Consider the following 26,002-nt stretch of genomic DNA (forward strand, 5'->3'; position numbering starts at 1 on the left):
CTAAATTGTATACTTAAATAAATGTTAATATTTACAGAGAAATTTGTCTCTTGGTGTTTGTTAAACTGATTCTTGACAGACTGAACTCATGAACTCAAAAGTGTGTACATGAAAACACACTGCAGCAGGAAACAGTGGTCCAGCACTCCAGCAACGACATCCTCACAAGGTAATAAAAGGTTTTAATTTAATCCACAAATGTATTTATTATAGTTTCTCTTTCCTGCAGTACATGATCTATATGATTATTGATGATTGTGCAAACTAATATTGGGAATGTTGTGACGGAGGATTGAGGCTGTTTCAGTCAGAACCATCACAAAAAACTCAAAGCGAGTTGGTCACTTTCAGTCGGTGAATCCATCAGATTCATAAACATAAATAGACATAAAATAATATATAATGATTGTAGGTCATGTCCTCGCTACGTTCATATTTTGACCGGTTTAATATGAAATGTGTATTACATTACTTTCTGCTTGTTAAAAAGGTCTTAAGAAGACCTCAGGTTACCTTTTAAAAGCTCCAAATTTTCTTCTTCTTCTGTGTTTTATTTGAAGTGTTGATCCATAAGAAGATATATTTAAACCATCTCAGTGTAGTTTCACATCTCCTCTCTCAGGCTTCTCTCTGGAGCTCTAGTAACAACAGGTCGGTGAGCCAATCAGAAGAGAGGAGGCTCTGAGCCTCTCTTCTGATTGGCTGACTGTTTTCTGAGTGAGCCAATAGAAATATAGCAGATTTCAGGTAAAAACACTCAGAGAAACCAAATCCTACAAGGTTTGGATGGTGGGTCCAGGTGGGCGGGGCTTGGTGACTGCTTTGTTGTGACATCACAAAGTTCCAGAAGTCCTGACGGCTGGTTTTAAGGCTCAGTTTCTGAATACAGGCTGTGTGCATTTCTCTGTGGACTGAGGCTTTGATACTTTCACAGTATTAATATAGAAGCTAGAGCTGATCTATAATCACACTACACATGGACACAGACCTTTACACTATATGGGACCTTTAAGAAAAACTCTGTAACAGCGTAGAAACAGATATTTACAGCAACGACAAAACCAGGTAGCCTTACTATGTGGAGGGTGGCAGGTAAGTTTCTGTCTAGAGGTCAGATTTAGGTTAAAACGTATTTTTCTTGCGGTGTTTGAGTATTTGTTTTTAAGCCACGCTAGCATCTCGAGGGAGGGATAAACTGCCATGTAATTGCATACAAATGTTCACGGTCCCCTGAGGGTGATCTTCCTGTGATCCCCCTGACTTCTGACTTTTCCTCCAGCACCACTGTGAAGGTTTTGAGTGAAATATCTCCACAGCTGTTAGATGGGTTAGATTGTCATGACTCGGCTACATACGTTCACGCTCCCCTGAGGTTGAATTCTGATCACTTCCTCCTGTTTCATCCAGTGCCATGCATCATGAGCAGGATGAACAGATGGGACTTGTGTTGCTCTGAGTAACACAGTGAGTACGGTGTCAGTAACTCGATGCAGACACGCTGCCGTGTCTCTCAGCACTGTGTAATCACAGGATTTTATTTCCCTCCAATTAAACATGAGTAGAGAGATCTAAGTGGCATTTTATTAAAGATGTGAAATGTTGTAATGAGGGGGGTCACTTAGTCACAGTAACCCCCCCCACACACACACACACACACACACACACACACACACACACACACACACACACACACACACACACACACTCACACACATCCCTGAGGGGGGAGCCCGTGTTTACTTTGAACAGCTGTAATAATGAACTTCAGTGAGTGTGTAAGTAACTGGATTAGAAACTGATTCATACACAGACATGGATCTGAAGCTCTGCTGCTCCTCTGCCAGATAAACTCTGTGTTTACTGTATTTACATCACACTGTAATTACATCGCAACATAGGAAATCTAACTAAATACAGCTGCTTTACTATTTTGTTTCCTCATTTTACTTTGCAGACTTCAGACTGTGACGTTGTTTGTAGACTGCAGGACTGACCTTTCTTGATTTCAAGCTTTAAAGGCTTTAAATTTCATTTTATGTTGAAGTTAAGAGTTGAAGTGGCTGAGGCTGTAATGCTCATTAACTTTTCTACTCTCTGATCGTTTCCTTCAGCGGAGTAAAATATGTAAAGTTTGTCCTGAGGGTGGCGCTGCAGGTTACCATGTTGGTACCTGAATCAAAAAGGTGTATCCTCTGGAGAGTGGTCATTGAAGATGTTTGAGACTCAGCTTGTCGGACTCAGCTGCTATGCTTATTTTTTTGTTTGTTTTTGTTAGCATGCTCATATGTTAACCTTAGCATGTTAGCCTGCTAACACCTGTACAGTGAGCAACATTTAGTAACATGTAGCACGTTAGCTTGTCAGCGTGATAACATGATGATTTGTACAGCTCCTATATTTTATATATAACGTTGACTTATATTATTTAATGAGAACTCTTCATGTTGCTTTTTGCAAAACAAACAAGACAATTCAAAAGCTGAGTTGGGAAGAAATCACCTGTCGTGTACAGTGTGAAGTGTCTGCATCTCTGTCCTGTATCAGTGTGTGTGTTGATGGACAGTAAGCAGCAGCTGCTTCAGTCCGATCATGTAACTGCTCTGTGGGTTTGTAGTAGAGTAATCCCTCTGCGAGTGGCCTTTATTAGAGAACACAGTGAGCTGATCCTCCTCTATGAGCACAAATATCTCTCACTATGAACATTTATATTCAAATTTGAATCGTTTCGCTTGAATAATTGGATTTAAAATCTGAATCGCATAGTTAGAAATTATTTATAATAATATATTGATGATAATATCAGATTCATCGAAGCTTATAATTAAAGAAAGTGCTGATTTAAACCGATTGTGATGTTTTACCTGCCTTAAACTCATAAGAACAAGTGCACACAGCAGCCTTTTGTAGCAGAGCTAATTTCAAATAATAAAAAGTAGATTCATCTGCAAGACTTAAAAAACCTTATTCTGATCCTGAGCCAGAGGAAAAACTGAACAAGTGGGTAGAGAACCTTTCATGGGTTCAGTGTTAACGAACGTGAAGACCGAGGCAGAACATAAACTTTTATTTCTCTACACATCAGTTTTCACAGTCGGTTTCACACGGTAACAAAACATAACAACAGTAACTGAAACAGGGAGAAGTGCAGTCTGCCGCTTCACTGTGTGACGACTTAAACAACATACTGTTAAAAAGTGACGTTTGAGGTGAAATAAAAATCTTTAAATATTTCAATACAAAGTGAGAACAGTTCAGGTGTGACGAGTCGGAGGGGGGGGGGGGGGGGGGGGGGGGGGGGGGGGGGGGGGGGGGGGGGGGGGGGTTCAGGTCTGTGACTGATCCACCTGCAACGACAAACATCACACACACGTTTATCAGCTGCAGCAGATTTAAAACTGGACGGATGGAAGTTCAATTACTTTCCAAAACTTTAAAAAATTACATTTTATTTTTATTATTAAGACACCCAGCAAAATTGATTAGTTATTAGTTATTGTTAGTTATTAAGAAAAACTAACAAGAAAAAAACAACATTAGATTATTCGAGTTCAGACCTTATTTGAATTTGCACTTATTTTTATGATCCCATTATTTCAAGATTACAAGTTAATTATTTTTTATTGTTATTTATTATGTCATCTCAAAAAACAAAATAATAATAATAATAAAATAGAATAGATTATATCTTGGGTTGTAGGGCAGCAGATTTGCGTAAATCATGAAGCACAAAGGTTTAAATTTAAAAGAAATTGTTTTCTCAAGAAGATTATGATGATAAATATGTTGTTATCACAACAACAACAACAAAAAACATTATTCTGAGAAAACAAGGTAATAAAGTTTTGATGACAGGATAAATCAAAATAAAATAAAAATACTTGCATCAACAGCCACTATCAGCTTCCATATAGAAGTGCCATCATTACAATCAATAATTAGTGTTGCTTAGGAACTGTGAAAACAATGCATCACTATTGGAAAGATTAAGTGAAAAGCCACACCCACTACCATTATCTTCATCCATAATTTTATTTAATTTTATCTTATTTTAAAACTGTATTTATCAAGGGCATGTTAAGAATGAACATCCTGCTCTTTTCTCACATTGTTCCCTAAACAATCTATAAAATTGAGTTTCCAGTTGAACTGTATGGACGCTGCATTAACTTACATTAATTCCCAGGAGACTTGCTGTTAATCGCTAAATGTCTCACCCCAACCATCACCCCTGAAACCCTGACCTTAAGTCTTAACCCCTAAAACTTAATGGTTCACCACGTGGGGGGCAAGTCTCCGTGATCCAGCTGCGTGAACAGAGTCGTCCCCGCAATCTGACAAACAGAAGAACCCACTTAAAGACTGATGTTTACATAATGTTTACGTTGAATACTTCTATATTGGTTTTTCAGCTCGTCTGCTCTCTTCCCAGCGGCTCCCGGACCAATCAGTCTTATCAAACAGCAGTGAAGAAGTCAAACTATTTATAACCTGACAGAGAGTTGAGGAATTCACGGAGCGACAGAGACCGCCGTCTGATGACAGCAGGCTCTCGGCAAACGGGGTCTAATGGCTTTTGGAGGCTGAATTATGTCTGTGATGCTTCCACTCAAGCAAAACAAAATTCCTCCAAACCCTAATATAGATCAGTCAGTGACGGACTCGCAGGAAGTCTTACCCTTTTTAAGGACCTGATGCTGCTTCCGCGAATCGCCGCCATCAGGTCGTCGCGGCTCGACCTCTGCGGCGGCGGCAGGTGGGCCGGTTCCTCTCGTTTCTTCTGCAGCGACGGTTTCAAGCCGTTCTTCAGGTCTTTGAGAATGTCAGCGCTCTCCTTCTCGTTGGCGCCGTTCTTCAGCTTCTTTGACCTTGGTTTCCTCTGGTTCGACTGACCCTTCGTGCTGTTTGAGCTTTCGTGCTGTTTGACCATTTCGGCGATCTTCCTCGTGGGCGGGTCATGGGATGGAGGAGGAGGAGGAGGAGGAGGAGGATTTCTGTTCTGCTTTTCAACAGTCTTTGAAGATTGCGGCAGCTTTTTTGATGGTCTTTTTTCTGCAGTTGAAGCAGGAACTTGCCCCGATACCTCTGGAGGACTCTGTTCCTTCTTCTGTTGAAGCCTCCTCTGTCGCTGTTGGTCCTGGTTGCGTGTCAGGATGCCAGTCGCTGTCATCCTGGGACCTGGGAGGTCGAACTGGTAGCCGAGCTTGAGCAGAGTGGTGTTCTCCCTCAGCAGCTGGACCATCTCCATCTCCACCTTACCCCCGCAGATGTGCCGCTGGTTGTGGAAGCGAAGCTCCACCAGCGTCCTGTTGTGCTGCAGCGCCGCCAGCAGAGCCAGGATGCCTTGACCCGACACGAAGTTGGACTCGATGTTCAGGTTTCTGATGGAGCAGTTTTCACGGAGCATCTTGGAGATGGCAAAGGCGACCCGGTCATCGGCGTGGGTGTTGGCGAGACTGAACATGTGCACGTGAGTGTTTGTGCACAGGGCCTCGGCAAAACGAAGCAAGGTCTCCTGGGAGATGTCTTCAATGTTGTTGAGGTTGACTTCGTTCGTGGCGGGATCGTCACCCAGAATCTGCTCCAGAGCTGTGTCGATGACGATGGGGTTGCCGCTCGCTCGGTCAGAGGTCGTGTTCAGGTTTTGGTCTGTGGTTTCAGTCCTCCTCACTTCACTCCTCGAGCCTTTTGAGACGCCGTTCCTCTGGGGACATTTACTCCTGATCGGAGCTTCCTTTTTACACTCGTCTTTCTTTTCTGCCTCGTTTACCTTTGCGTCGTTTTTCCCAGAAACACTCTGTGCTTTCTTCTCCTTATTTGAAACCTTCTTCCTGTCACTGCCCAGAGTCTTGCCGGTGTTGCTGCCGGTCGCTGACACTCGTTCCTCCCTGCTCTTATCTGGCCGCCCTTCCTGCAGATGATAACAGGACGGAAAATGAGGTCGAACCCTGACATTCTGCAGCCCCAGGGCTTTTAATTAAGAACCCTCTCCAGCGCTGGCAGCCGCTCATTAAAGCTGGCATTTCTCAGACAGGCTATATTTTTAGACTGTTTTTTCCAGTGACACGTTTAAGTAAAATGGACACACGTGACACTTTCCACATCATTATATATAATAAAGTTTCATTCTCTCATTGACCTCAAAGTAAAAAGCTTCATATAAAAAACCACACACAACATGGGAGGAGATATCCCGATTTTTAGTCCATCGTATGGGTCACGTTCTTGGATCCTACATTTCTCAAAATGCAATTGGACCTTGAGTGCTTGGTAAAAAAAAAACATGTCTCTTTTACACCTCCAGTTTGTGAGGAACTCTTAACCCTGACAGGATCCCTATGCTCATTATCCTCTGGAGTCTTCAGCAGACATATATATATATATATATATATATATATATATATATACACAACTGTTGTTACAAGCGGAGTAGTGCTAATGTGATGAGTCAACTGATCTTAAAGTGGAAAATTGTTGGAGTGGTCCTTTAATCTTGAACTGAAACTGAATCTGTTTTCTGATTTTTCTTTTAAAGAATAAGTTGTGAGGGTGTTGATGCGGAGTCTTATTTTGACAGCGTGAGACAGTTTAGTCGTGTCACTTAGATCTATTCACTCTGCATGTTGTCTTTATTACAGTCTGTCTGCTGTTTGCTGCTGGTCATGTTGTGCACAGTTTGATTTACTGGAGCTTGTTTGAAGAAAACCAGAAGTGGACCTGACGGTAGATGAGCTGTGAATCAAAACTACAAAATAAAAAAGGCTAAAAAGCTTTGTACAACTTCAGGGTTGTTAATAGTTCCACCCATTTCAGATTACATGTTGCTGTTTAATTGTTAATGTGGAACCTAATAGTGCAGCTTTAAACATTCTTGTCACTTGAAGTTAACAGAATTTCTGACCATAGGTTTTCTTTAATGCAACTTTAACTATTTAGTTTTTTAATTTTCTCTTAAAACCCGTTTACAGAGACTTGAAACTTGCTACTGTAAAGAGATAATCAATCACAGTCGATATTTGATCAAGCGTTATTGTGTCAAAGTTAATTATCGTGTGCTGATGCAGAGACAAGCAGAAAAAAACTCTCTTTGCTGCTGTAACATCCGTGAACTGGATTTTACAGCAGCAGAGAAGCTTAACAGAGAAGACAACAACAACAACAACAACAACAACAAAAACATGGATGTTGTGAAAAGATCATTTTGTTTTAGTCATTTCTTGCATTAACAATGTTGCACATCAGCAGCCAACTGTAAAAAATTATGTATTTCCTCATGACGATAACCAAAAACTGTAAATCATTAATCAAAAAAACTGATGGATGATTTCACAGATTTTCAATAGAGATGTTGTGATTAATTGTCACTTGGTAGTTAAAATCTCAGGTACTGATTTTTGTTCTTACCTGTACAACGTTGGACTCCACCTTCTCGTCCTCCTGCAGCTTCTTGTTCTCCTCCTCCCAGTACTTCAGCAGAGCGTCCCTGTCAAAGTTCCCCGTCGGGGTTTTGGCGGTCTGGTCTTTCTGCCTCAGGCCGATGGGGACGTTGTTGTCGGGGTCGAGGTCGGCCAGCTCTCTCTCCAGCTCCTGGAGCTCCTCGGAGGACAGCGTGGCCAACAGCTCGTCTTCGTCCACCTCCTCGTACTTCTTCAGCTCCCTGCCATACCCCAAGGTACTCATGGTTCAGTGCTGGTTTCCGGACTCTCCAAAACGCTTTTAAATCTCTAACTTCAACTCTTCTCTTTGCACTTTTACTCCTCGGATACTTGATTAAATCTTCCTTAAGTTGTTCTCTCTCTCCTGCTTTGCTTCACTGGCTTGTCCTCCATCAGATTCCCTCAGATCAGGGATGCTGTGGGTGTCTGGTGACTCCTTGTTCATCTACTGTGTCCCAGCTGCCAGAGGATCCTGACGGGGAGAAGGGGGAGGGCCGCCATGCCTGTGATGGTCCTGTCTTTTTTTAGGGTGTTGGGTGGTGGTGGTGTGGTGGTGGGGGGGGGTCAATGAGATAGGCTTACTGCAGGAATGTGAGCCCTCTGAGTGGCCTGCGCTGAGAGCTCATCAGCGACTCGTGCCTCGAAAGAAAAGAAGGGAACAAAACTCTGCTGGGAGACATTGGAGATGAAGCACAGCGGCGTTATGTAACGTGTCAGGACACAGAAACACGCCGTGGTTGTGGTGTTGTCGGGGAAACACTTGTTCCCCCCCGAGGATGATGGGATTATGTACAGTGCAGCTCCGGCTGGCAGCGGGGGAGGACTGATGGTGGACGCTGATGTTTACACCAGAACACAACAACATCAAGTCAGGACAGACTGACCTGTAAGACTGCAGAGTAAAAACCTGCAACTTTCTCATGGACATTTTCATCTCCAGAGTTTCTCATGTCAAGTTCAAAACTGAATGTCATATCAAACAAGAAAGATTAACTACAGCGATAAAAGAAACTGTCCCGGTGCCAATCAGATAAAAGCAGTAACTGCTCTGGAGCTTCTAATCATCGTCTTCATCAGCAGTTGCTGGTTTGTTGTGTGGTTGCCAAGACAACCATCAACATGCATCCGTCCCTGAGCGTGTTTAACAAGCTGTATCATGTTACATGTCTCATCCTAAATCTGCTGTAAATTTGACCTTTGACCTGGATTACTGCTGATGAGCATTAGTCATCCAGCTGCAGAACAAAGGACCAAAGTGGTGATTGCTGCGTATTTTAACCACAGACTGTCAATAAAGATGGAAGGAGCCTCCGCTCAGAGTGAGCTGCTTCACCGTCGCCATCTTGGCAGTTTCTGATTCCGAGCCTAACTCTTGGTTAATCGGAAAATGGATAAAGAGGTGGAGCAGAGACTTTGATGCATGCCAATTTGTGGCAAGCATACACTCACCCACCTGTCACTCAAAGCAGCTACGCCCTCAATTATGCAGAACTTTAAGGCAGAGCCAATCAGAAGAGAGGAGGCTCTGAGCCTCTCTTCTGACTGTTGTCTGAGTGATCCACTAGAAATATAGCAGATTTCACGTAAAATACTCACAGAACCCCAATGCTGCAAGGTTTGGATGGTGGGTCCAGGTGGGCGGGGCTTGGTGACTGCTTTGTTGTGACATCACAAAGTTCCAGAAGTCCTGACGGCTGGTTTTAAGGCTCAGTTTCTGAATACAGGCTGTGTGCATTTCTCTGTGGACTGAGGCTTTGATACTTTCACAGTATTAATATAGAAGCTAGACCTGATCTATAATCACACTACACATGAACAGAGACCTTTTTACTATATGGGACCTTTAAGATACAAATTCGTACCATTGACCAGCTGCAAACCCTCTCGCCAGTGTTTACCTTTGAGAGAACAGAGAGTCCAAAATGGAGGGAGCTCTCTTATAAGCTGTGTGGTACCATGGACAGTTTATACTGTAATAAACTGTTCCATAAAAGAGACAACTGCACATCTTGTGTAAATAAACTTGAATAAACAGTGTTAGCTTGTTGTCTGGCTTGTGACTCAACCAGCGAGGCCTGCAGTCAGTCAGTACTACACCAAGTTTCCAGCACCACTTTCTTTGCAACGATGCACAGATGAATCTTGCTGTGTGACTTTCAGAGTCTAAACAGGAGCTTTAGTTGGGAGCAACTTGAAAGCTCAGACCTCCACTATGGAAGCAGGTATTAAAGCCGACAACAACGGCGTAGATGGTCGTTATCTCTCCACTCCGGTGCTTTTTATTGGCAGGATTGTATCATGTGTGATGTGCATCGCTGCCCTCTTCTGTTCATCTCTTTATTTAAAGTTACTTTCTACATATTGTGGGTTATTCCTGATGCCAGCAGCGGTGCTGTCAGCATCTATTTATAAGAACGTGTTCTCATTTTGCAGCTAACTTTATCCGACATGCTGATATGAGCGTGTTCTTCGTGGACTTCATCAGAGAATGCCAGCTGCTGCCAGACGTAAATAATAATGTGATCTGCCATTGTTGGTGCTGCGTGTTGTCATGCAGCTGTTCCTATTAATCTGTGTTACTGCAGGTGAGAACCAGAGAGAATCCACCTCAGAGACAAACGCTGTTTCAGGAGAGCTGAACTTCACCTTGAGTGTGTCTGTGTTGTTTTAAAATGAATCATCCTAAAGATAACACTGCTTGTTAAAGGGCCTTTAATTAATGGCGCTTGCAATTATGATGCGACAGCTGGTGGAGGTGCGGATGTCGAGCACCAGATAGTGATAGTGTCAGTTGAACATATTTATATTTGTATAATAAGGAAACTGAAAGAAGCTGAAGATAAAATCTGATTCAGTCTCATTGATTTAAAAGAGAGAGTCATGACACCTGTGATGTGTAACGTACTCCTGGTTTTATTGTCTCCCTTTAATCTGTATGTGCTCTGCTTTGTTTTAACACATTAACACATCTGCTGCGGTTGCGGCCGCCTCAGATCTGACCCGATTTCCAGCTGGGTGTGTAAACAGTCTTGTAGGTCGTTCAAAACAATGTGACCTCCCTCTGTTATCAGGTTCTCAGGTGACCTGCCAGAATGCAGAGCCGTGTTGTTGTTGTTGTTATTTCTGCAGGTCAGGAGGTTAAATTTAGAGTCTGTCATCAGGAGGACGCGGGTCACACTTTCTCTGCGTGTTCGCTGTCTGTCTGTGTTGTGTTCAGGGAAAAATGAGCAGCTGCAGTTCCTCCAGCGGCCACTAGATGGGGAGAAGAGACTCAACTTCTCATGAGAAAGGCAGCAACTTGATTCAGACTGACATTCCCAACTATCGAATGGATTGCCATGAAATGTGGAGCAGACATTCTTGTTCCTCAGAGGATGAGTTCCAGTGACTCTGATGATTCTCTGACTTTTTTCTCTAGTGCCACCAGCAGGTCAAAGTTTTAACTTATTCAGTGAAATATCTCCACATCTAAAACATGAACAGGAACTGACATTCATGGATCCCACTAAACATATTGTAATAACATAAAAGTTTAATAAAACACAGAACAAACATATTTACAACTGTTAGAAATGTGAGAGTAGAAACTTATTCTTAATACTGATAACGTCATAAATTCTCAGACAGTAGCGAGGACATGACTTTGGCTTTTATTTTATTTCTAATTTCTCCTGTTTTACTCGTATATTTTCAGTTTTCTTTATCTTGGTAAATTCAGCATAACAATAATAATAATAATAATAATAATAACAATAATAATAATAATAATAATAACAATACTTCCTGCAGATATTTCACATTAAAAGTCTACCAGGAACTGGATGGATTATGCCCTTTGAGCCACTGAAAGGCTTTTAATGTGAAACATCTTTGCAAAAAGTGAGTTTTACTGACAGTAAATCAAAAGTGCTCGAAAATAAAATGGCAAAGTAGCGGAGACTGGAATTAATTATCGTTGAGTAGTTCTTAAGACGTGAGCGTTATTTCAGTATCGGCTTTTATTTGAGAATTTACAGTATATACATTTCCTGCTTTGGGTCATGTAATGGTCTGAACTTCACCTGGTCTGGTAGATTTCCTGAGTCACCTGACGCAGTGATGAAGTGACAATTATCAATGACTAACTGCAGATATTTTCTGGTTATTTTGTGCAACAGTCGGGACAATGATAATCTTTAGTTAATGCCCCTTTGAAACAATGTTAAAAAAAAAATCATTTACAGTCATACAGTCCAAATCAGGGCTTGTATTTATCAAACTGCTTGGACGTAATTCAATGGTAAAAAGTAAAAATTCAAAGATAATTGCAGTGCAGAAACAGAAGCGAACACACTTTCATGTTTTCATGTGACACATTAGCTGCTAGTTACATAAACCACAAAAGTAAAAAAAAATCAAAGTTGCTAATGTTTAAGACGCAGTTGATCGGAGGGAACCCGTCCCCTCACTCCTCCCTGCAGATGATTTTGGAGTACAGGTCGTTGTCTTTGAACAGCAGGTAGTCCTTCAGCCTGTTGGGCAGGTGGACGGACATGAGGCTGCTGCAGCTCAGGTGTTTCCGGATCACCACTCTGCTCAGGTGAGCCAGAGAGCGAGGGTTGCCTGGAACCACAGAGAACAGTGGTTTGTACCAAAGTGACACCAAGCATGTCTCCATGTTATTAACCAGAGAGCGAACTCACGTGTGGTCCTGTGGATGTGAGGCCACTCTTTGTGTTTCTCCAGGATCTTGGTCAGTTTGCCGCAGAGAGACACCTGACCAACGTACTCCAGGAGGATCGGCACGACTCGGCCCACCAGGTTCACCATCCAGGAGACGCTGACGAAGTCACAAAACTGGACAACAGAGGAGATTCGTGTGACACAGACAGGTAGTTAACACCTTTACGTTGAACTTCCACACTCAAATCACTGTTAAATTATTGTGGCTGTAATGAACACTGCAGCCTCTAGAGGTCACCAGCTGGACTTTGGACTTGATTATCATTCATTCATATATTTTCATCATATATCTGCTTATTATTTTAAAATGAAAAATTACCATCACAGTTTCCCAGATCTGAAAGTGACTTATTTAGATATCCTGCTTTGTCTGACCAACAATTCAAAGATATTTAAATCAGATTATTATGATGTAAGACAAAGGAAAGTTGTAAATCCTCGTTTTTAAGAAGCTGGAACCAACAAATTCTTGTTTATTTTCGTTTGATAAATGACTCAAAATACTTGTAGATCTTCTGCCGCCAAAGCCAATGTCAAACAACATCCACCAGGCTTAAGAGAAAAAAACTAAAAATCATAGTAAACAATCTGGATCTGCACCAAAATGTAATCGGTTCATTGTTGGACCATGACTCGTCCCTCCGCCAAGTTTGGTGCAAATTGGTTCAATACTTTTTGCGTAATCCTTCTGACAAATCAACAAACAAACCAGGTTTCATGCTGTGAAACTTACTAATTACTTCTTTGGTAAGAAAAGAACTCACAGCGACTTTGTCCTCCTGATGCTGTGAGTATTCAGACTCGCTCAGCTCGTCCCAGTCGTCGTCATGGTTACAACAGAAACACTTTTCGGCATTGTAGCCGTTGTTGAGCAGCAGCCTCATCATCACCTCGTCCTTCAGGCAGTACTGCAGCGCCGTGGGAAATACTGTGTCGTTCACCACCGTGAAGTAACAGTTCACATCTGCTCTGGCCGCCAGCAGCAGCTTCACTATCTCGTAGCGTCCCGACCGAACCGCCACCAGGAGGCAGCACAGCGGGTCCAGGTCGGGTTTGGCTCCCGCCTTCAGCAGTATCTCGGTACAGGTCGCGTCCCCATTGGAGACAGCGAAGTACAGCGGGCTTCTCCTCATGTCCCCGTAGTTGTCAGAGATGTGAGGGGCTAACAGCGCGTTCACGTCGAAGCCTTTCTGCAGCAGGAGCTCCAGGCAGTGAGCGTGGCCCCCGTCAGCAGCTGAGTGGACGGGGCTGTGGCCGGACAGCCGCAGAGCCCGCCGAGTGGTGATCGGGATGAAGATCCTCAACGCTCTGATGGAGAAAAAGATTATCCTAGAAAAAGTGCAAAACATTTGAAACCTTGGAGGCGAGGCTATAGATCACTCTCTGAACAAACAGATTCACCCCAAAAGTATTGATACTAACAAAACGATTTGTTTCACTATCAATGGGATTGATAGCAAAATTAAAAAGGTATTGCCGACCACTTCTGTCTGTCCAACAACACTTTCTAGACAAAAAATTTCCAGAGCTATGGAACCAAAGGATTTAAACTCAGGGACTCACCTGGGATCTGAAATCTGAGGAACCCTAAAGGTTGCTTTGTTCTTCCTGTGGCGTGACTCGATGTTTGAGTTGGATGTGTTAAATAAGGAGACTGAAACCTCCAGAACACCACAGTGTGTTAGATGGTTATTTGTTTCTACCTTATTAAGTAACGTTTCAGCAAGTAAAGCCTCGTTGTGTTGTTCATTCCCGAGTTTTCGGTCCCTCTTCTTCGAACTAGTCCCAAAGCCGACAACAGGCCACCGTGTTAACGGGCGTGTAACGTTGACGTACTCACAGGTAGTGTCCTTCGTACGCCGCTCGGTGGATGGGCAGCTGAGAGCTCAGGTTGTGGATGTTGGGGTTTGCTCCGTGCTGCAGCAGGATGTTGACACAGTCTGGATTCCCTGAACCCGCGGCATCATACAGGACGCTGTCGCCATTCGGCGCCTGAGCGTTTACGTCAGCACCTTAATGTGAAAGCAGAATAATTTGTCAGATTTTGACACTGAGTAGATCGCTTTTCGGCCGGGTGAACATCTTTTCCTCACCGCAATGAATCCCTCCAGCGTGTTCTGGGTCTGCCCCGGGTTTCCTACAGGTTGGACAGAACCACCAGAACCACCAGGAGGCCCTAGATACCCGAACTACCTCAACTGGCTCCTGTCAACATGAAGGAGCAGCCTCTCTCTAGCTCCTCACCTTATCATGTCCGAGCTCCTCACCTTATGTCTAAGGCTCAGCCCGATTTCAGTCACTCGTATCCTGCAATCTCATTCTTTCAGTCACCTAAGATCATGACCACGGGTGAGGATCAGAATGTCGATCGACTAGTAAATCAAAGCTTTGCCTTCCCGCTCAAAATGAAACAGTAAAATGCTGGACTTTTGGAGCCAGAGTTCTTGGGTACAAAACATAAATTGGACCTTTCATCCGTTGCTTAAGTTGCTGTGTTATCTTAAATAAAGTTGGAGAAAGTCTGCAGAAGAAATCTTTCGCTAAATCCGAAAGAAATGACCAACTCAGATGAACCATGAAGGATGTAATGCCAAGATCATGGCACATTCAAGATCTGATGGCCAGAAATGTCCTGATATTAAATCATAATCAATTATTTTGACAACAAGTGACCTCATGATTTGATCCATTGATAGCATAAAGATGCAGCTTTAAACATAGATGGTTTAATTAATAGTGTGTTTTCAACCCAGAACAATGGAACAATAAAAGAGATGTGAAATGGAAGTTGTGTGGTATTAGTGGTTCACCGTGTTTAATGAGGAGCTCCAGGACTTCAGCGTGGCTATATTCTGCAGCGATGCCCAGAGGAGTCACTCCGTACTGGTCAGTCTCCAAAACCTGACCTCCGTTCTGCAGCAGGAGCTCCACGACGTGGACGCATCCGGCCCTGGAGGCCTCGTGCATGGCCGTCCACTTCTTCAGGCACACCTGCTCCACCCGAGCTCCTCCAGCTATCAGACAGGAAGCCGTCTGAAGAGATCCGGCTCTGACCGCTGCAGGGAGGACACGAGAGGAGGAGGGACTGACGGTGAGGACGGACAAAACTTGTCTCGGGGCATCGCTACATGTCAGACGGCGTCCTGACCTAAAAGCAGAGGAGACTCGTTCTTGCTGTTGGTGGTGTGAGGAGAAGCTCCGTGGTCCAGCAGCATCTTCACATTTTCCACCAAACTGGATTTCACTGCTAAAGTCAGGAAGGTCTCACCCTCCAGAGTCTTTTCCTCCAGAGTCAGACGGAAAGACGCTGAAACACAAGTTACACTTTATTTCACTGAATTCAGCTCGAGAATCAACTTCTGCACCAGCACATACTGACTCATGGGATCATCTGTTAACACCAGCTGTTTAAAGCCTGATGGAAGAAGCTGAACATACATCATACACTGTATTAACTGTTCTGCATTCATCCTCTCATTTGGAGCATCCTGTTGACGTGAAGACAAAACAGCAAAAACACAAAAATAAGATAAAAACAGAATCATCTTCATTAAAATTGTAATAATTCCAGATTTAATACTTCAAATATCAAATATTTTCACATTGTTAGTATGAATTGATTGTAATGAATTATATTAGAATCATTTATGTTATAATTTAAGACATTATCAGTGTTAAAAATGTAATATTTCATACATATATTGTCTTGTATCTGTAAAAGTGAAGTGGTATAAAAAGATCTTTGTACAGCAGCTTATATTTTTAATGAATCTTTAAAAATAAATGTTAATGTAGTAGTAAAAGCAACAACAAACCAGTAAGAATCTCATTGTGCTGCCATCTAGTTTAATCATGTGAAGTAAAAGTTTGGACCTCTTACCCACCGTACAGCACCCTCTCCAGGACCGTGGCCAGAGGTTGCACCGCCGCCCTGTGCAGAGGATACCAGCCTCGCTCATCCACCGCACTGAAGGCTGCTGGGAAATCACAGAGCTCCTGCAGCGCCAACATGTCGCCTGCAGAAACAGTTTCAGGTCAGGAGTTTATCCTGTTTCTGAAAAGTAGGACCACATTTCCCATCAGCCACGGCGCCTCCTGAACTTTGTGTGTTCAGGGATGAATCTCGTTTACAGAGCACCAGCAGCAGTTTGATTTAAAGTCACCAGTGAAGATCAGCACCTTCTTCCTGTTTTGTGCCCAAACCTTGACTCAGATATGTTTGTGTTGTGTTAGTGTGTCCGCCGGTCTCATTACCTGAGCACAGAGAAGCATCATCTCTCACAAAGTGACAGATATTAATGAATATCTTTGAATATCTTTGCAGTTGTGATGTAAAAAAAATAAAAATAAAAATACCAACTGTATGTGACCTTCACCTCGTTCAATGGCGTCCACAAGCTTCAGAGCTTCACTCCTAAACGTACAAACGAGAAGATGAAGGTCAATTTTTTAGAAAAAACGCGTCATGTGATCAAGGTTTTGAGGATCTGGACTGTGACGCTGGTTCATGTTCGCACCTCCCTGATCCCGACAGGTGTTCCTTCTGACACGACTCCTGAATGATCATCTGAACGTCGCAGTCCAGGAGCTCGTCTTCATCCAGGTCGTCGGCTGCATCCATCCCTCTGACGTCACACAGGTGCAGTCACACAAAGTCACGACTTCAGTTCAGTAACAGCACAAGTCATAACATTAATTTCTGCCAAAAATAATCCTGATCTTTATATTCAAACTAAAAGAAATAATCTGTTACCTGCTAAATTAGCAGTTAAGAGACATGTTTGTTCTGTAGATGCAAAGGTTCTGTGTTGATCTTGGTTTCACTATTATAAAGTTTTACTTAAGTAAAAGTACAAAATGTTATATGTTATAATGAAAATGTTACTTGAGGAAAAATATGTAAGTATTGTCAGGAAAATCTACTTAAAGTACTAAAAGGTTCCCAATGCAGACAAGTGTCCTCTGTGACTATTATACTATTATATATTATATCATTAGATTGTTATTACTCATGTGTTAATGGAAAAGCATCATTTTAATGTTGCAGCTTTATTGAAAGTAATTTTAACTATTCTATATTGGACTGCAACTAATGATGTTAATGTTTTCATTATGGATTCCTGGGAGTCTTAATAAAACGAGAACAATCTATTTTCACTATAAATCCATCCATAAGTAACACAATGACAGAATCTGAAACTATTTTACATGAATTTCCCCGAGAGGATAGATAAAGTCTGTCTATCTGTTTTCTTCATGGGTTTCAAAAACTCTGTAATAAAACATCTGAAAGCAAAACTCCTGTCAGACGGGGTCCGTGGTCTAATCTGTCGGTTTAGGGGAACGTCCTTGACTTGAAGTTTGAGAACCACTGGTTTCATCTACAGCTAAGTGTAGTAACTGTAGCTTTTATCCAGTTGTAGTTGGGTGGAAGTATTAAGTATTTCCCTCTGAAATGTTGTGAAGAAATATAATAGAAAGTAGCAGAAAATGGAAAATGCTCAAGTAAAGTACAAATCCCTCAGACTTGTACTTCAGTGCTGCAGTGAACGAACTCTCCACCACTGACTGTTGGGAACGTTAACATTCAGGAATGAAGTGGGTCAGCAGCTGTCAGAGTAAACCGAGAGGCCGACACTAAAACCACCTCCTTTCTCTTTCCTGAGCTCAAACTTTTTTTCTTTTTTTGTTTTGTTATCAGCTCTACTTTCAGGACACTTTGACCCCTGACCTCGTTACTGTCGATCAGATATAACACCGGCAGCAGCTACACAGTCTTTGATTTTTAACATCACTCTGTTGAGGAGAATCTGAAAAATACACCTGTAACGTTATAAAAACCTAAATTTCATCTTTCTCACCTGGTAAATGTTGAATTCGCAGGACGAAGCAGCAGCAGCAGCAGCTCAGTGTTTGTGTCGTGGCTCAGCTGCCCCCCCCCCCACTCCACCTCTCAGGGCCCACCCCTGCTTACACACAAACACACACACACTCCACCACGCTATTTATAGGTGTCACCTGTTCCCGTGTATTTAACATGCAGGCCGCTCCACTGAGCCTAATGGAGTGTAATGTCACTCTGCACACATTCTCCAGCGCTAATGACAAGCAATAATGAGCCGGCCGCTCGTATGAATATTTATCACGTCATTAAGATTCATCAGACGAAAACACGGAGATCCGGCCACGTGCTGTCAGACGACAAGTCGATGATGAACCTGCTGAAGAAGAGAGTGAAGTGACTGGTGGCAGATTTACAGCTCTGACCTTTGACCTCTTCATTAGCATTTTGAGGGGTTTTTGAGAGCGTTGAACATGCGCCTCAAAATTAAGGGAATAAGTACATCACTGGTGGGAAATAACTTCACAGGACAGGTGACTGAAGCTTCACATTTAATACAGTTATTGCAGATGAGTCGTCAGATCACACGAGCGTTGAACCTCCATTGTCAGTATATGTACATGAGATGCATCAGGTGAACGATATTCAACAATCAATAAGGCGATCAGCACTGAAACTAAAAAGATTTACATTCATACATATGGAGACAAAAGTCTTAATTTTGTTTCTTGATACTTTCCAACTTCTCTAATGTTTTTCTGGACGAAGAAACTTTTAAAACGCATCACAAATGTAAAGTTATTTCATAACACAGTCTGTCCCTGTAGGTTTTAGCAACAGTTGCTCAAACATGATGAAATAGTACATTCGTCTGGGACTATTTTTAGCGGCGGATTAATCCACATTTGGTGCTTTAGTGCGTGTGTTCATGGTGACGCGTTTTTTAATAGTTTTTATGAAGAGTGGAGCTCTGCGGCTCAGTGTTGGTTTTGTCTTGTAATATGTAAAACGGTGATTTTAGAGTTCCTTGCATTAAATGTTGATATTTCAAAAACAATTGCAAGTGGAATTGGAATCGTTTTAATTGCTGTTAAATTGAGAATCGATTCAGAATCAATGAATATGAGGAAAAAACTGTAAAGTACACTTGACATGCAGTAGATGGGTTGAAATGTGATAAAAAAAAAGCACCTGTTATGTGTCTAATATTTACATTTTCTGTAAAAACAGATTCTGTCAGAATTCTCACAATCTATTATAAATTGTACTTTAAAAATATTGATATGTTTAAGAGAAATAGAGATTACAAAGATTTTAAAATTGTTACATCCCTTAAAAACAAGCAGGACTATCTTCACATGATGCGTTCAGGGTCCCGGCTGTAGAGGTCGAGCTCCTGGTACAGTATGAAGTTCTTCAGTCTGGGAGGGAACACATGCGAGTTCATGATTTCATGGTTGTTGAGTCTCTTCAGGGTCAAACGGCTCCTGATGTTCAGCCTGCAGAGGTGCCTGAGGGAGCGAGGACTGCCTGGAGATCAAGGTTCAGAAAAATCGTTATTACTTTATTAATTCATGCACAAGTGAGAGGATGAAACAGAATAACAGAGAATAGAACATCACGTCTTTGTGCAGAGACAAGGCTGAATCACTGCTAGAAGTAGTTCTGCTTGTTTTTCCGTCTGATTTTATAAAAGTGTGACGATTTAAACTCACTGAGGATTTCACATATATCGGGCCACTCTTTCTGTTTCTCCAGGATCAGTCTGAGTTTGGAGCAGATGTGGATGTGGTTGACGTAGTCCAGCAGAATCTGGACCACGCTCCCGGACAGATGCTTGAGGCAGCAGAGACTCATGAACTCGCAGAACTGAGAGCAGACGAACATTCAGAAGGTTATCTATTTATTCTTCTGTCAATGTGTATAAGAGCAGACTCATGAAATTTAACTTTTTGCACCTTACTCCACGATAAAAACATATTTTCCAGCATGCAGCTGTATCTACAGGCGAGACGGGGCTCCCACTTGTGGTCTCTGCTGCTACAGTGAAATTTAACCCCTTGTTTTTTGTATTTAGTTGCTTTCTCTGCTGAGATATTCATCTTGAATGATTTAAAAAAGTTCATCTTGCTGTTTAATGCAGTTTAAAATAGAATTAACATTAAAAGGATGAAAGCAATGTAGATATTAGCAAAAACTTAAATTATGATGGAACTGAACATTTTGGTTATAGTCCTTCAGATTTCAGTCCTGGTTGATCTGTGGTTACTGTGTGTATCAATGGTATTACCAGACGAGAACATTGATATCTTTATAGTAAGCTAAGCTAAGCTAACCAGCTGTTTGTTAGTTTTGCTAACGCTACATAGCCAGCGTTAACAGCTGTTTACTTACCAGTCTTGGCAAGAGTTTCAGCCATTGTGTTGCATTTACTTGACAAGAGGTTATAATACGTCCTCTGAGCAGCACTACTTCCTCAGGGCAGACTCGATGCTACACTGACTCGGTATCGGAAAGTGACGAGACTGTCTGACCGTGCCGGGACTAGCTGGTTAGCACGCTAACTTCAGTAGTAAAAAAAAGAAAGGGTAGAAATAGAAGCAAAACAAGAGGGTTGCTTTCCACCTCTGGAGACAGCTCTTGGTGAGTAACGGAATAAAGTTTGATGCTGAACTCACTACATTTCTTCTAGCGTGGTAAGTAAACAGCTGTTACCGCTAATGTTGGCTAGGTAGCGAAAGCAAATGAAAACACTCACTGGGATTTTTCCGTCCACATCATCCGCAGCATCGAAAGCTTTGTCATGGTGACAGTGGAAGCAACTCCCCACCTCGTAGCCGTTGTTGAGCAGCAGCCTCATCATCACCTCGTCCTTCAGGCAGTACTGCAGCGCTGTGGGAAACACCGTGTCGCTCACCACCGTGAAGTAACAGTTCACATCTGCTCTGGCCGCCAGCAGCAGCTTCACTATCTCATAACGCCCGGACCGGACCGCCACCAGGAGGCAGAGCAGCGGGTCCAGGTCTGTTTTCGCTCCGGCCTCCAGCAGTATTTTGGTGCAGACCTCGTCCCCGTTGGAGACAGCGAAGTACAAGGCGCTCCTCCTCATGTCCCGGTAGTTTTCAGAGTTTCTGGTGTTCATGCAGGAGTTGACGTCGAAGCCGCAGGCGAGGAGCAGCTGCAGGCAGCGGCTCTGACCTCCCTCCGCTGCAGAGTGCACTGGGCTCTGGCCTGCCTCCTTAATGGCCTTCTTATCGGTCAGAGGTATCAGCATCTTCAAAGCACTGTGGGGAAAGAAAACAAAGGGTGAGTCAGGCAGTAATCATCAACATTTGCAGATTGACTCACACGGATGATTTAAATCTGTACCAGCTTTTCGAGGTACATTCGGTTTTGGTGAATTTTGACATGTGTACCTGCGTTATTGACCAATAGCAAGCTGTCTTGACGGTGCTGACCTACGACAGAACTGAAAGTCCAAAATGGAGGAAGCTATCGTATCGGCTTTGTATCGCCATCCATTTTACTCTATTTTACCTCATATTCTGGATTGGATAAAAAAAAAGATGTATAAATTAAGTGGACATAACAAACTGGTGCTAGCATACTCCTGGCTTGCTAGCATGTTAGCCGTTAGCCCCACGAAGCATCTAGCATTGCCAATATCGTGGAGATCTGCAGATGAATTTTGCTTTATAACTTTTGGGTGCGACTAATGCTTTAACTCCCTACAGGCCACATTGTTCATTACAGCCCGTGATGTGACGGTGTTTGACTGAAGGAGCTTACTCATAGTGTCCGGCGTACGCTGCCTTGTGGATGGGCAGGTGTCCGGTGATGCTGGGGAGGTTGGGGTTGGCTCCGTTGTTCAGCAGCAGTTTAATACAGTCAGTGTTTCCTGATCCGGCCGCATCCAGCAGGACGCTTTCCCCGTTACAGGCCTGAGAGTTCACTCTGCTACCTGAGCAGGGAAGAGAGAGGAGATCGGACATTTGCACACCGAACAATGGAGACAGTTCTGTAGAGGGGAAGCTAATAAAGATTTGACAAATCCTTCACAGTGTCCCAACTAGTCCCAACCAGTACAAAGACCTTTGCCATTGAGTTCCACTTTCATGACTTAAAAAAGTTAGTCAGTTAAAACTGTCTTCAGACTGACCACAGTTCAGCAAAATCTCAGCGATGTGGAAGTGTCCGTGCTCTGCCGCCACGGCGAGTGGCGTCACTCCCGTCACGTCCTTCTGGTTTATCCGGCCACCGTTCCTGAGCAGGAGCATCAGGACGTCCACGCTGCCGACTTTGGCCACCTCGTGCATGGCCGTCCACCTCTTCCGGCAGACCTGCTCCACCCAGGCGCCGTGAGCCACCAGAGCAGATGTCATCTCGTAAGAGCCGGCCCTCACCGCTGCAAGGCGAGGAGGTTTGTTTTAATCAGCAGTGATTTTTACGGAGGCTGTGATAAACAACCAAGAGGAATATTTAGCTTTTCTACTCAAGGTGGGAAATGTAAAGTCTGTCCTGTTTGCACTTATCAATATTTTCATTTGAAATCAATCAAGCGACTATGTAGGCTGCATGAAATAGTGACGAACGTCCAGACAATTATCTTCAACTTCTAGCTCATAGTTTAGGTGTTTTGGAAAGTTTTGGAAAGTCCTCAGTCTAAATTAATGTGGTCTAAATTAATCTGTTAACACTTTTGTTTTCTGTACTGTAACGACCTTCAGTGGCTCATGGGACCATTAGTCCTCTCCATGATGAACCCCCCCGCTCTAAGGTATTTTACCCAGCAGCAGCGGCGACTCGTTCTTGCTGTTGGTGTTGTGAGGCGAGGCTCCGTGCACCAGCAGGCTCTTCACGTTCTCCACCAGTCCGGCTTTAACAGCCAGTGTCAGCGGTGTCTCTCCCCCCACGGCCGTCCTCTCCTCCAGGCTGAGCCCCTGAGCCGCCCCACTAACCCACACACACACAACACACACACACACACACACACGACAGCACACACACACACACACACACACACACACACACAACACACACACACACACAACACACACAGAGGAAGGGGCGTCAAACCGTGTTCATTGCTGGAGTTCACACAGGGCCGACAGCTGTGCTGACCCGGCAGGTGAGGCAGTAAGCTGCGGTGGACACCTCGCTGCTGGCTGACCTCCAGGATAAATGAGTGAGCAGCGACATCACAGGTTATTTTAGATCAAGAGGACTGTTGACATCAGATTTCAGGAGGAGGGCAGCGAGTATATTCTGCGGATTAATATTATTTCAGGCAGCCATTATTTTGATGATGCCACCGGTCCTGTCGTGTCAACCTTTACTTATTTATTGGTGTCACCTCCACTGGGTAAAGGTAGGAGGAGGTTATATTTTCACTCCTGTCTGACTGTTGCTGTGCCACTTAGCATCTGACCAACATAGCTTTGGTTTAGGGTCAGGATATACTCGATCAGAACTAGTTCATACTACGTGTTGTCTGACCACGTCAACAATCAGCTGCGGCTCAAGAGGTAAAACAGGTCGTCCACTAATCATAAGGGTTGGCGGTTCAGTCCCACGCGCCACATGTCAAAGTGTCCTTGACCAAGATGCTGAACCCCAAGTGGAGAGGCTTGTGTTTCTTTGTCCTTTGTAGGAAACACTGTATATAAGTGCAGTCCATTTACCATCAAAAGTGTTCATGAAGCCAGCTGCGACAGAGTAAAGGGAGACACGTTATCGTTTAAAAATCAGGATAATGGTGCAGTTTTTCCCCCAGGAAGACATCCATTGTGTTGCAATCACTTGTTCACATGAAAAGTGACAGAAATGATTGTGCTGAGAATGAAAAAAAAAAAGAAGAGCTTGAGAGGAGGAGAAGTTAATATCCTGGCCGCTGTGCAATTCACGCCGTGATTGAAAAGCTTATCAATCACAGAGTAAAGTGGATTTGAATGAACGTTTACGAAAGTTGCAGAAATTGCCGACATTGTGTGTGTGTGTGCGTGCGTGCGTGTGTGTGTGTGACAGGCAGAAAACGTATATTGTACTTGATCTGTAAGCTTGGCCTGTACGTTAAAGCTGCACGAATCAATTTTCGGATCAAATATTTGCGTGTGACGTTAAAGGCAGCTGTGAACCGCTGTGGAGTCTCATCAGCTGGTTCAGCCTCTTTTAGCTGCTGGTTTAGGTTTTACAGCACATTTACTGTCTGGTTCAAGTGTCGGTGTTTCCATCAGCAACTTCGTTCACTCGTTCTGCTGCCCCCTGCTGGTCGCCCTTTTGATTATCACAGTCTGTACTTTTAATACAAATGTTCACCATAGATCAATCATAGAATATAATAACTTCCTTTAAAACATACTGCAGCATTATTGTTCTGTTAAATATTAAATTTGTAGTAAGAATTGTTCATAAAATAAGTCTGTATTTATTTTTTGGTTCATTGACTTATAGCCTCAGGTGAGTGAACAGTCTGCAGGTGTCTCCACTGCTTGACGGACTGACCTCATGACCTCCTTCACCACTGGACTTGTGCTGCTGCATTAATTAAAGCACTGTTGCCATGAACTGAGGTTAATCAGTAACCCTCCATCTACAATCAAGAATGAACTGAGGCAGGTGTAGCACATTTTAAATATATTTGCACATTATTATATTTGTTCGACACTTATGACGGTGTCACCTTCATGAGATCATACACAGAGAGTATTTGTTTAGAAATGAATAAAATCTGATGTACTTACATCTCAGGACAGTCTCCAGAACCTCCAGGACCGGCTGGGATGCAGCTCGATGGAGGGGAAGCCAGCCGCGACTGTCCGACTCCCCGAAGGCGAATGTGTGACACAGCATCTCCCTGAGCACCAACACTTCACCTGGTTACCACGGGAACAAGACAACAGCAGCCCAGGTGTTTTTTGTTTTTTTTCAGGAAAGACAAGGAGAAAGAAACAGACACAAAGCAGGACTCACTGGAGCTGAGACGTGCTGGATAGTGTTCTTTACTTTTTTCTATCAACAGTCTCCCCCTTTCCCTTCTCCCATAACACATCTTTGTTCTGGCTCTGTTTATTTATCTCCCTCTCTCTGTCAGGCTGCCAGCCTCCTGATGCTTGGCAGTCCTCGCCTACAGCTGCTGACCGTGTGACTTTGGCTGCCGGCCTCAGAGGAGAGCCAACACACCAAAGCAAAGAGGGTCTCTGCGGTGATGGTGAAGGTATTTCCAGCGTGATGTCTGGCCTACCTTGCTCAATGGCAGCCAGGACTCTCAGGTTTTCATCCGTCACTGCTGCTAAACTAACATCCAGGAGCAGAGGAAACAGAGGACAGTCAACTGGGTTTTAATATTTGTGGGGTTTATTTTGAGGAAGATGGAGTTTGGATGTGGCTTCCATACCTGGCTGCAGATTTTAGAAAGGCATCCTGGCAGGAGTCTTGAATACTCAGCTGGATGATATAGTCATTGAGCTCCTCTTCACCATATTCTTCATAAGTGTTCATCACTTTGCAGGAAAGTAAATGATTCCAGTTAGTTCATAAACAGCTCGATGACAGTCCATATTTCCAAAATTCAAGACTTTAATTTTGAATTTCAAAGACCAAACCGGTGGTCATGCATTTTTCAGCACATTAACGAGAAATCATCTACTCTTAAAGTTAGATTAATTAATTTTTGGCCACTTGGGGGCAGCAGACAACACAACTTGTGTTAGCTAACATGTTAGCATGTTAGCTAACAGCAGCAGAAACAGAATTGTATTCTGATTTGATCTCCACCCACTAACTCTTGAAAACATCTCACTCTTTAGCTGCAAAATGTTCCACTTTCATTTTTGTCTTTTGTCTAAAATTAAGATTACCAGATTCAAACAAGCACTCTGCCATATATGTCATATTAACACCACATTAAGTTTACTGTTTATATTAAATGACAGTGTAATATCAATTACTTACTAAACTATTCACTAGAACTGAAAACAGTGTCATTCTGACATAATTGATGAAAATG

At 43.1% G+C, this 26,002-nt stretch overlaps 3 protein-coding genes across 3 annotated transcripts; all 3 read right to left on the reverse strand.

Moving 5' to 3' along the window:
- Positions 1 to 3,302: 3,302 nt before the first annotated feature.
- On the reverse strand, positions 3,303 to 7,862 carry LOC111236000 (leiomodin-2-like). Its single transcript, XM_022764583.1, has 3 exons — positions 7,402 to 7,862; positions 4,676 to 5,908; positions 3,303 to 3,344 (listed from the first exon to the last, which is right to left on the reverse strand). Exons 1-3 carry the CDS (start codon positions 7,675 to 7,677, stop codon positions 3,324 to 3,326), a joined length of 1,530 nt encoding a protein of 509 aa, XP_022620304.1. The 5' UTR covers positions 7,678 to 7,862; the 3' UTR covers positions 3,303 to 3,323.
- Positions 7,863 to 11,877: 4,015 nt separating this feature from the next.
- LOC111236028 (ankyrin repeat and SOCS box protein 15-like) lies at positions 11,878 to 16,776 on the reverse strand. Its single transcript, XM_022764616.1, has 9 exons — positions 16,673 to 16,776; positions 16,532 to 16,569; positions 16,040 to 16,171; positions 15,304 to 15,462; positions 14,966 to 15,211; positions 13,996 to 14,167; positions 12,920 to 13,463; positions 12,116 to 12,269; positions 11,878 to 12,035 (listed from the first exon to the last, which is right to left on the reverse strand). Exons 1-9 carry the CDS (start codon positions 16,774 to 16,776, stop codon positions 11,878 to 11,880), a joined length of 1,707 nt encoding a protein of 568 aa, XP_022620337.1.
- Positions 16,777 to 19,279: 2,503 nt separating this feature from the next.
- Positions 19,280 to 25,494, reverse strand: LOC111236025 (ankyrin repeat and SOCS box protein 15-like). The gene is made up of 9 exons (XM_022764614.1): positions 25,391 to 25,494; positions 25,238 to 25,290; positions 24,734 to 24,869; positions 22,784 to 22,950; positions 22,157 to 22,402; positions 21,787 to 21,958; positions 20,756 to 21,281; positions 19,713 to 19,866; positions 19,280 to 19,527 (listed from the first exon to the last, which is right to left on the reverse strand). Exons 1-9 carry the CDS (start codon positions 25,492 to 25,494, stop codon positions 19,352 to 19,354), a joined length of 1,734 nt encoding a protein of 577 aa, XP_022620335.1. The 3' UTR covers positions 19,280 to 19,351.
- Positions 25,495 to 26,002: the final 508 nt, after the last annotated feature.

Source organism: Seriola dumerili, unplaced genomic scaffold, assembly GCF_002260705.1.
Source record: "Seriola dumerili isolate Sdu_G_001 unplaced genomic scaffold, Sdu_1.0 BDQW01000550.1, whole genome shotgun sequence".
NCBI classification, from domain to species: domain Eukaryota; kingdom Metazoa; phylum Chordata; class Actinopteri; order Carangiformes; family Carangidae; genus Seriola; species Seriola dumerili.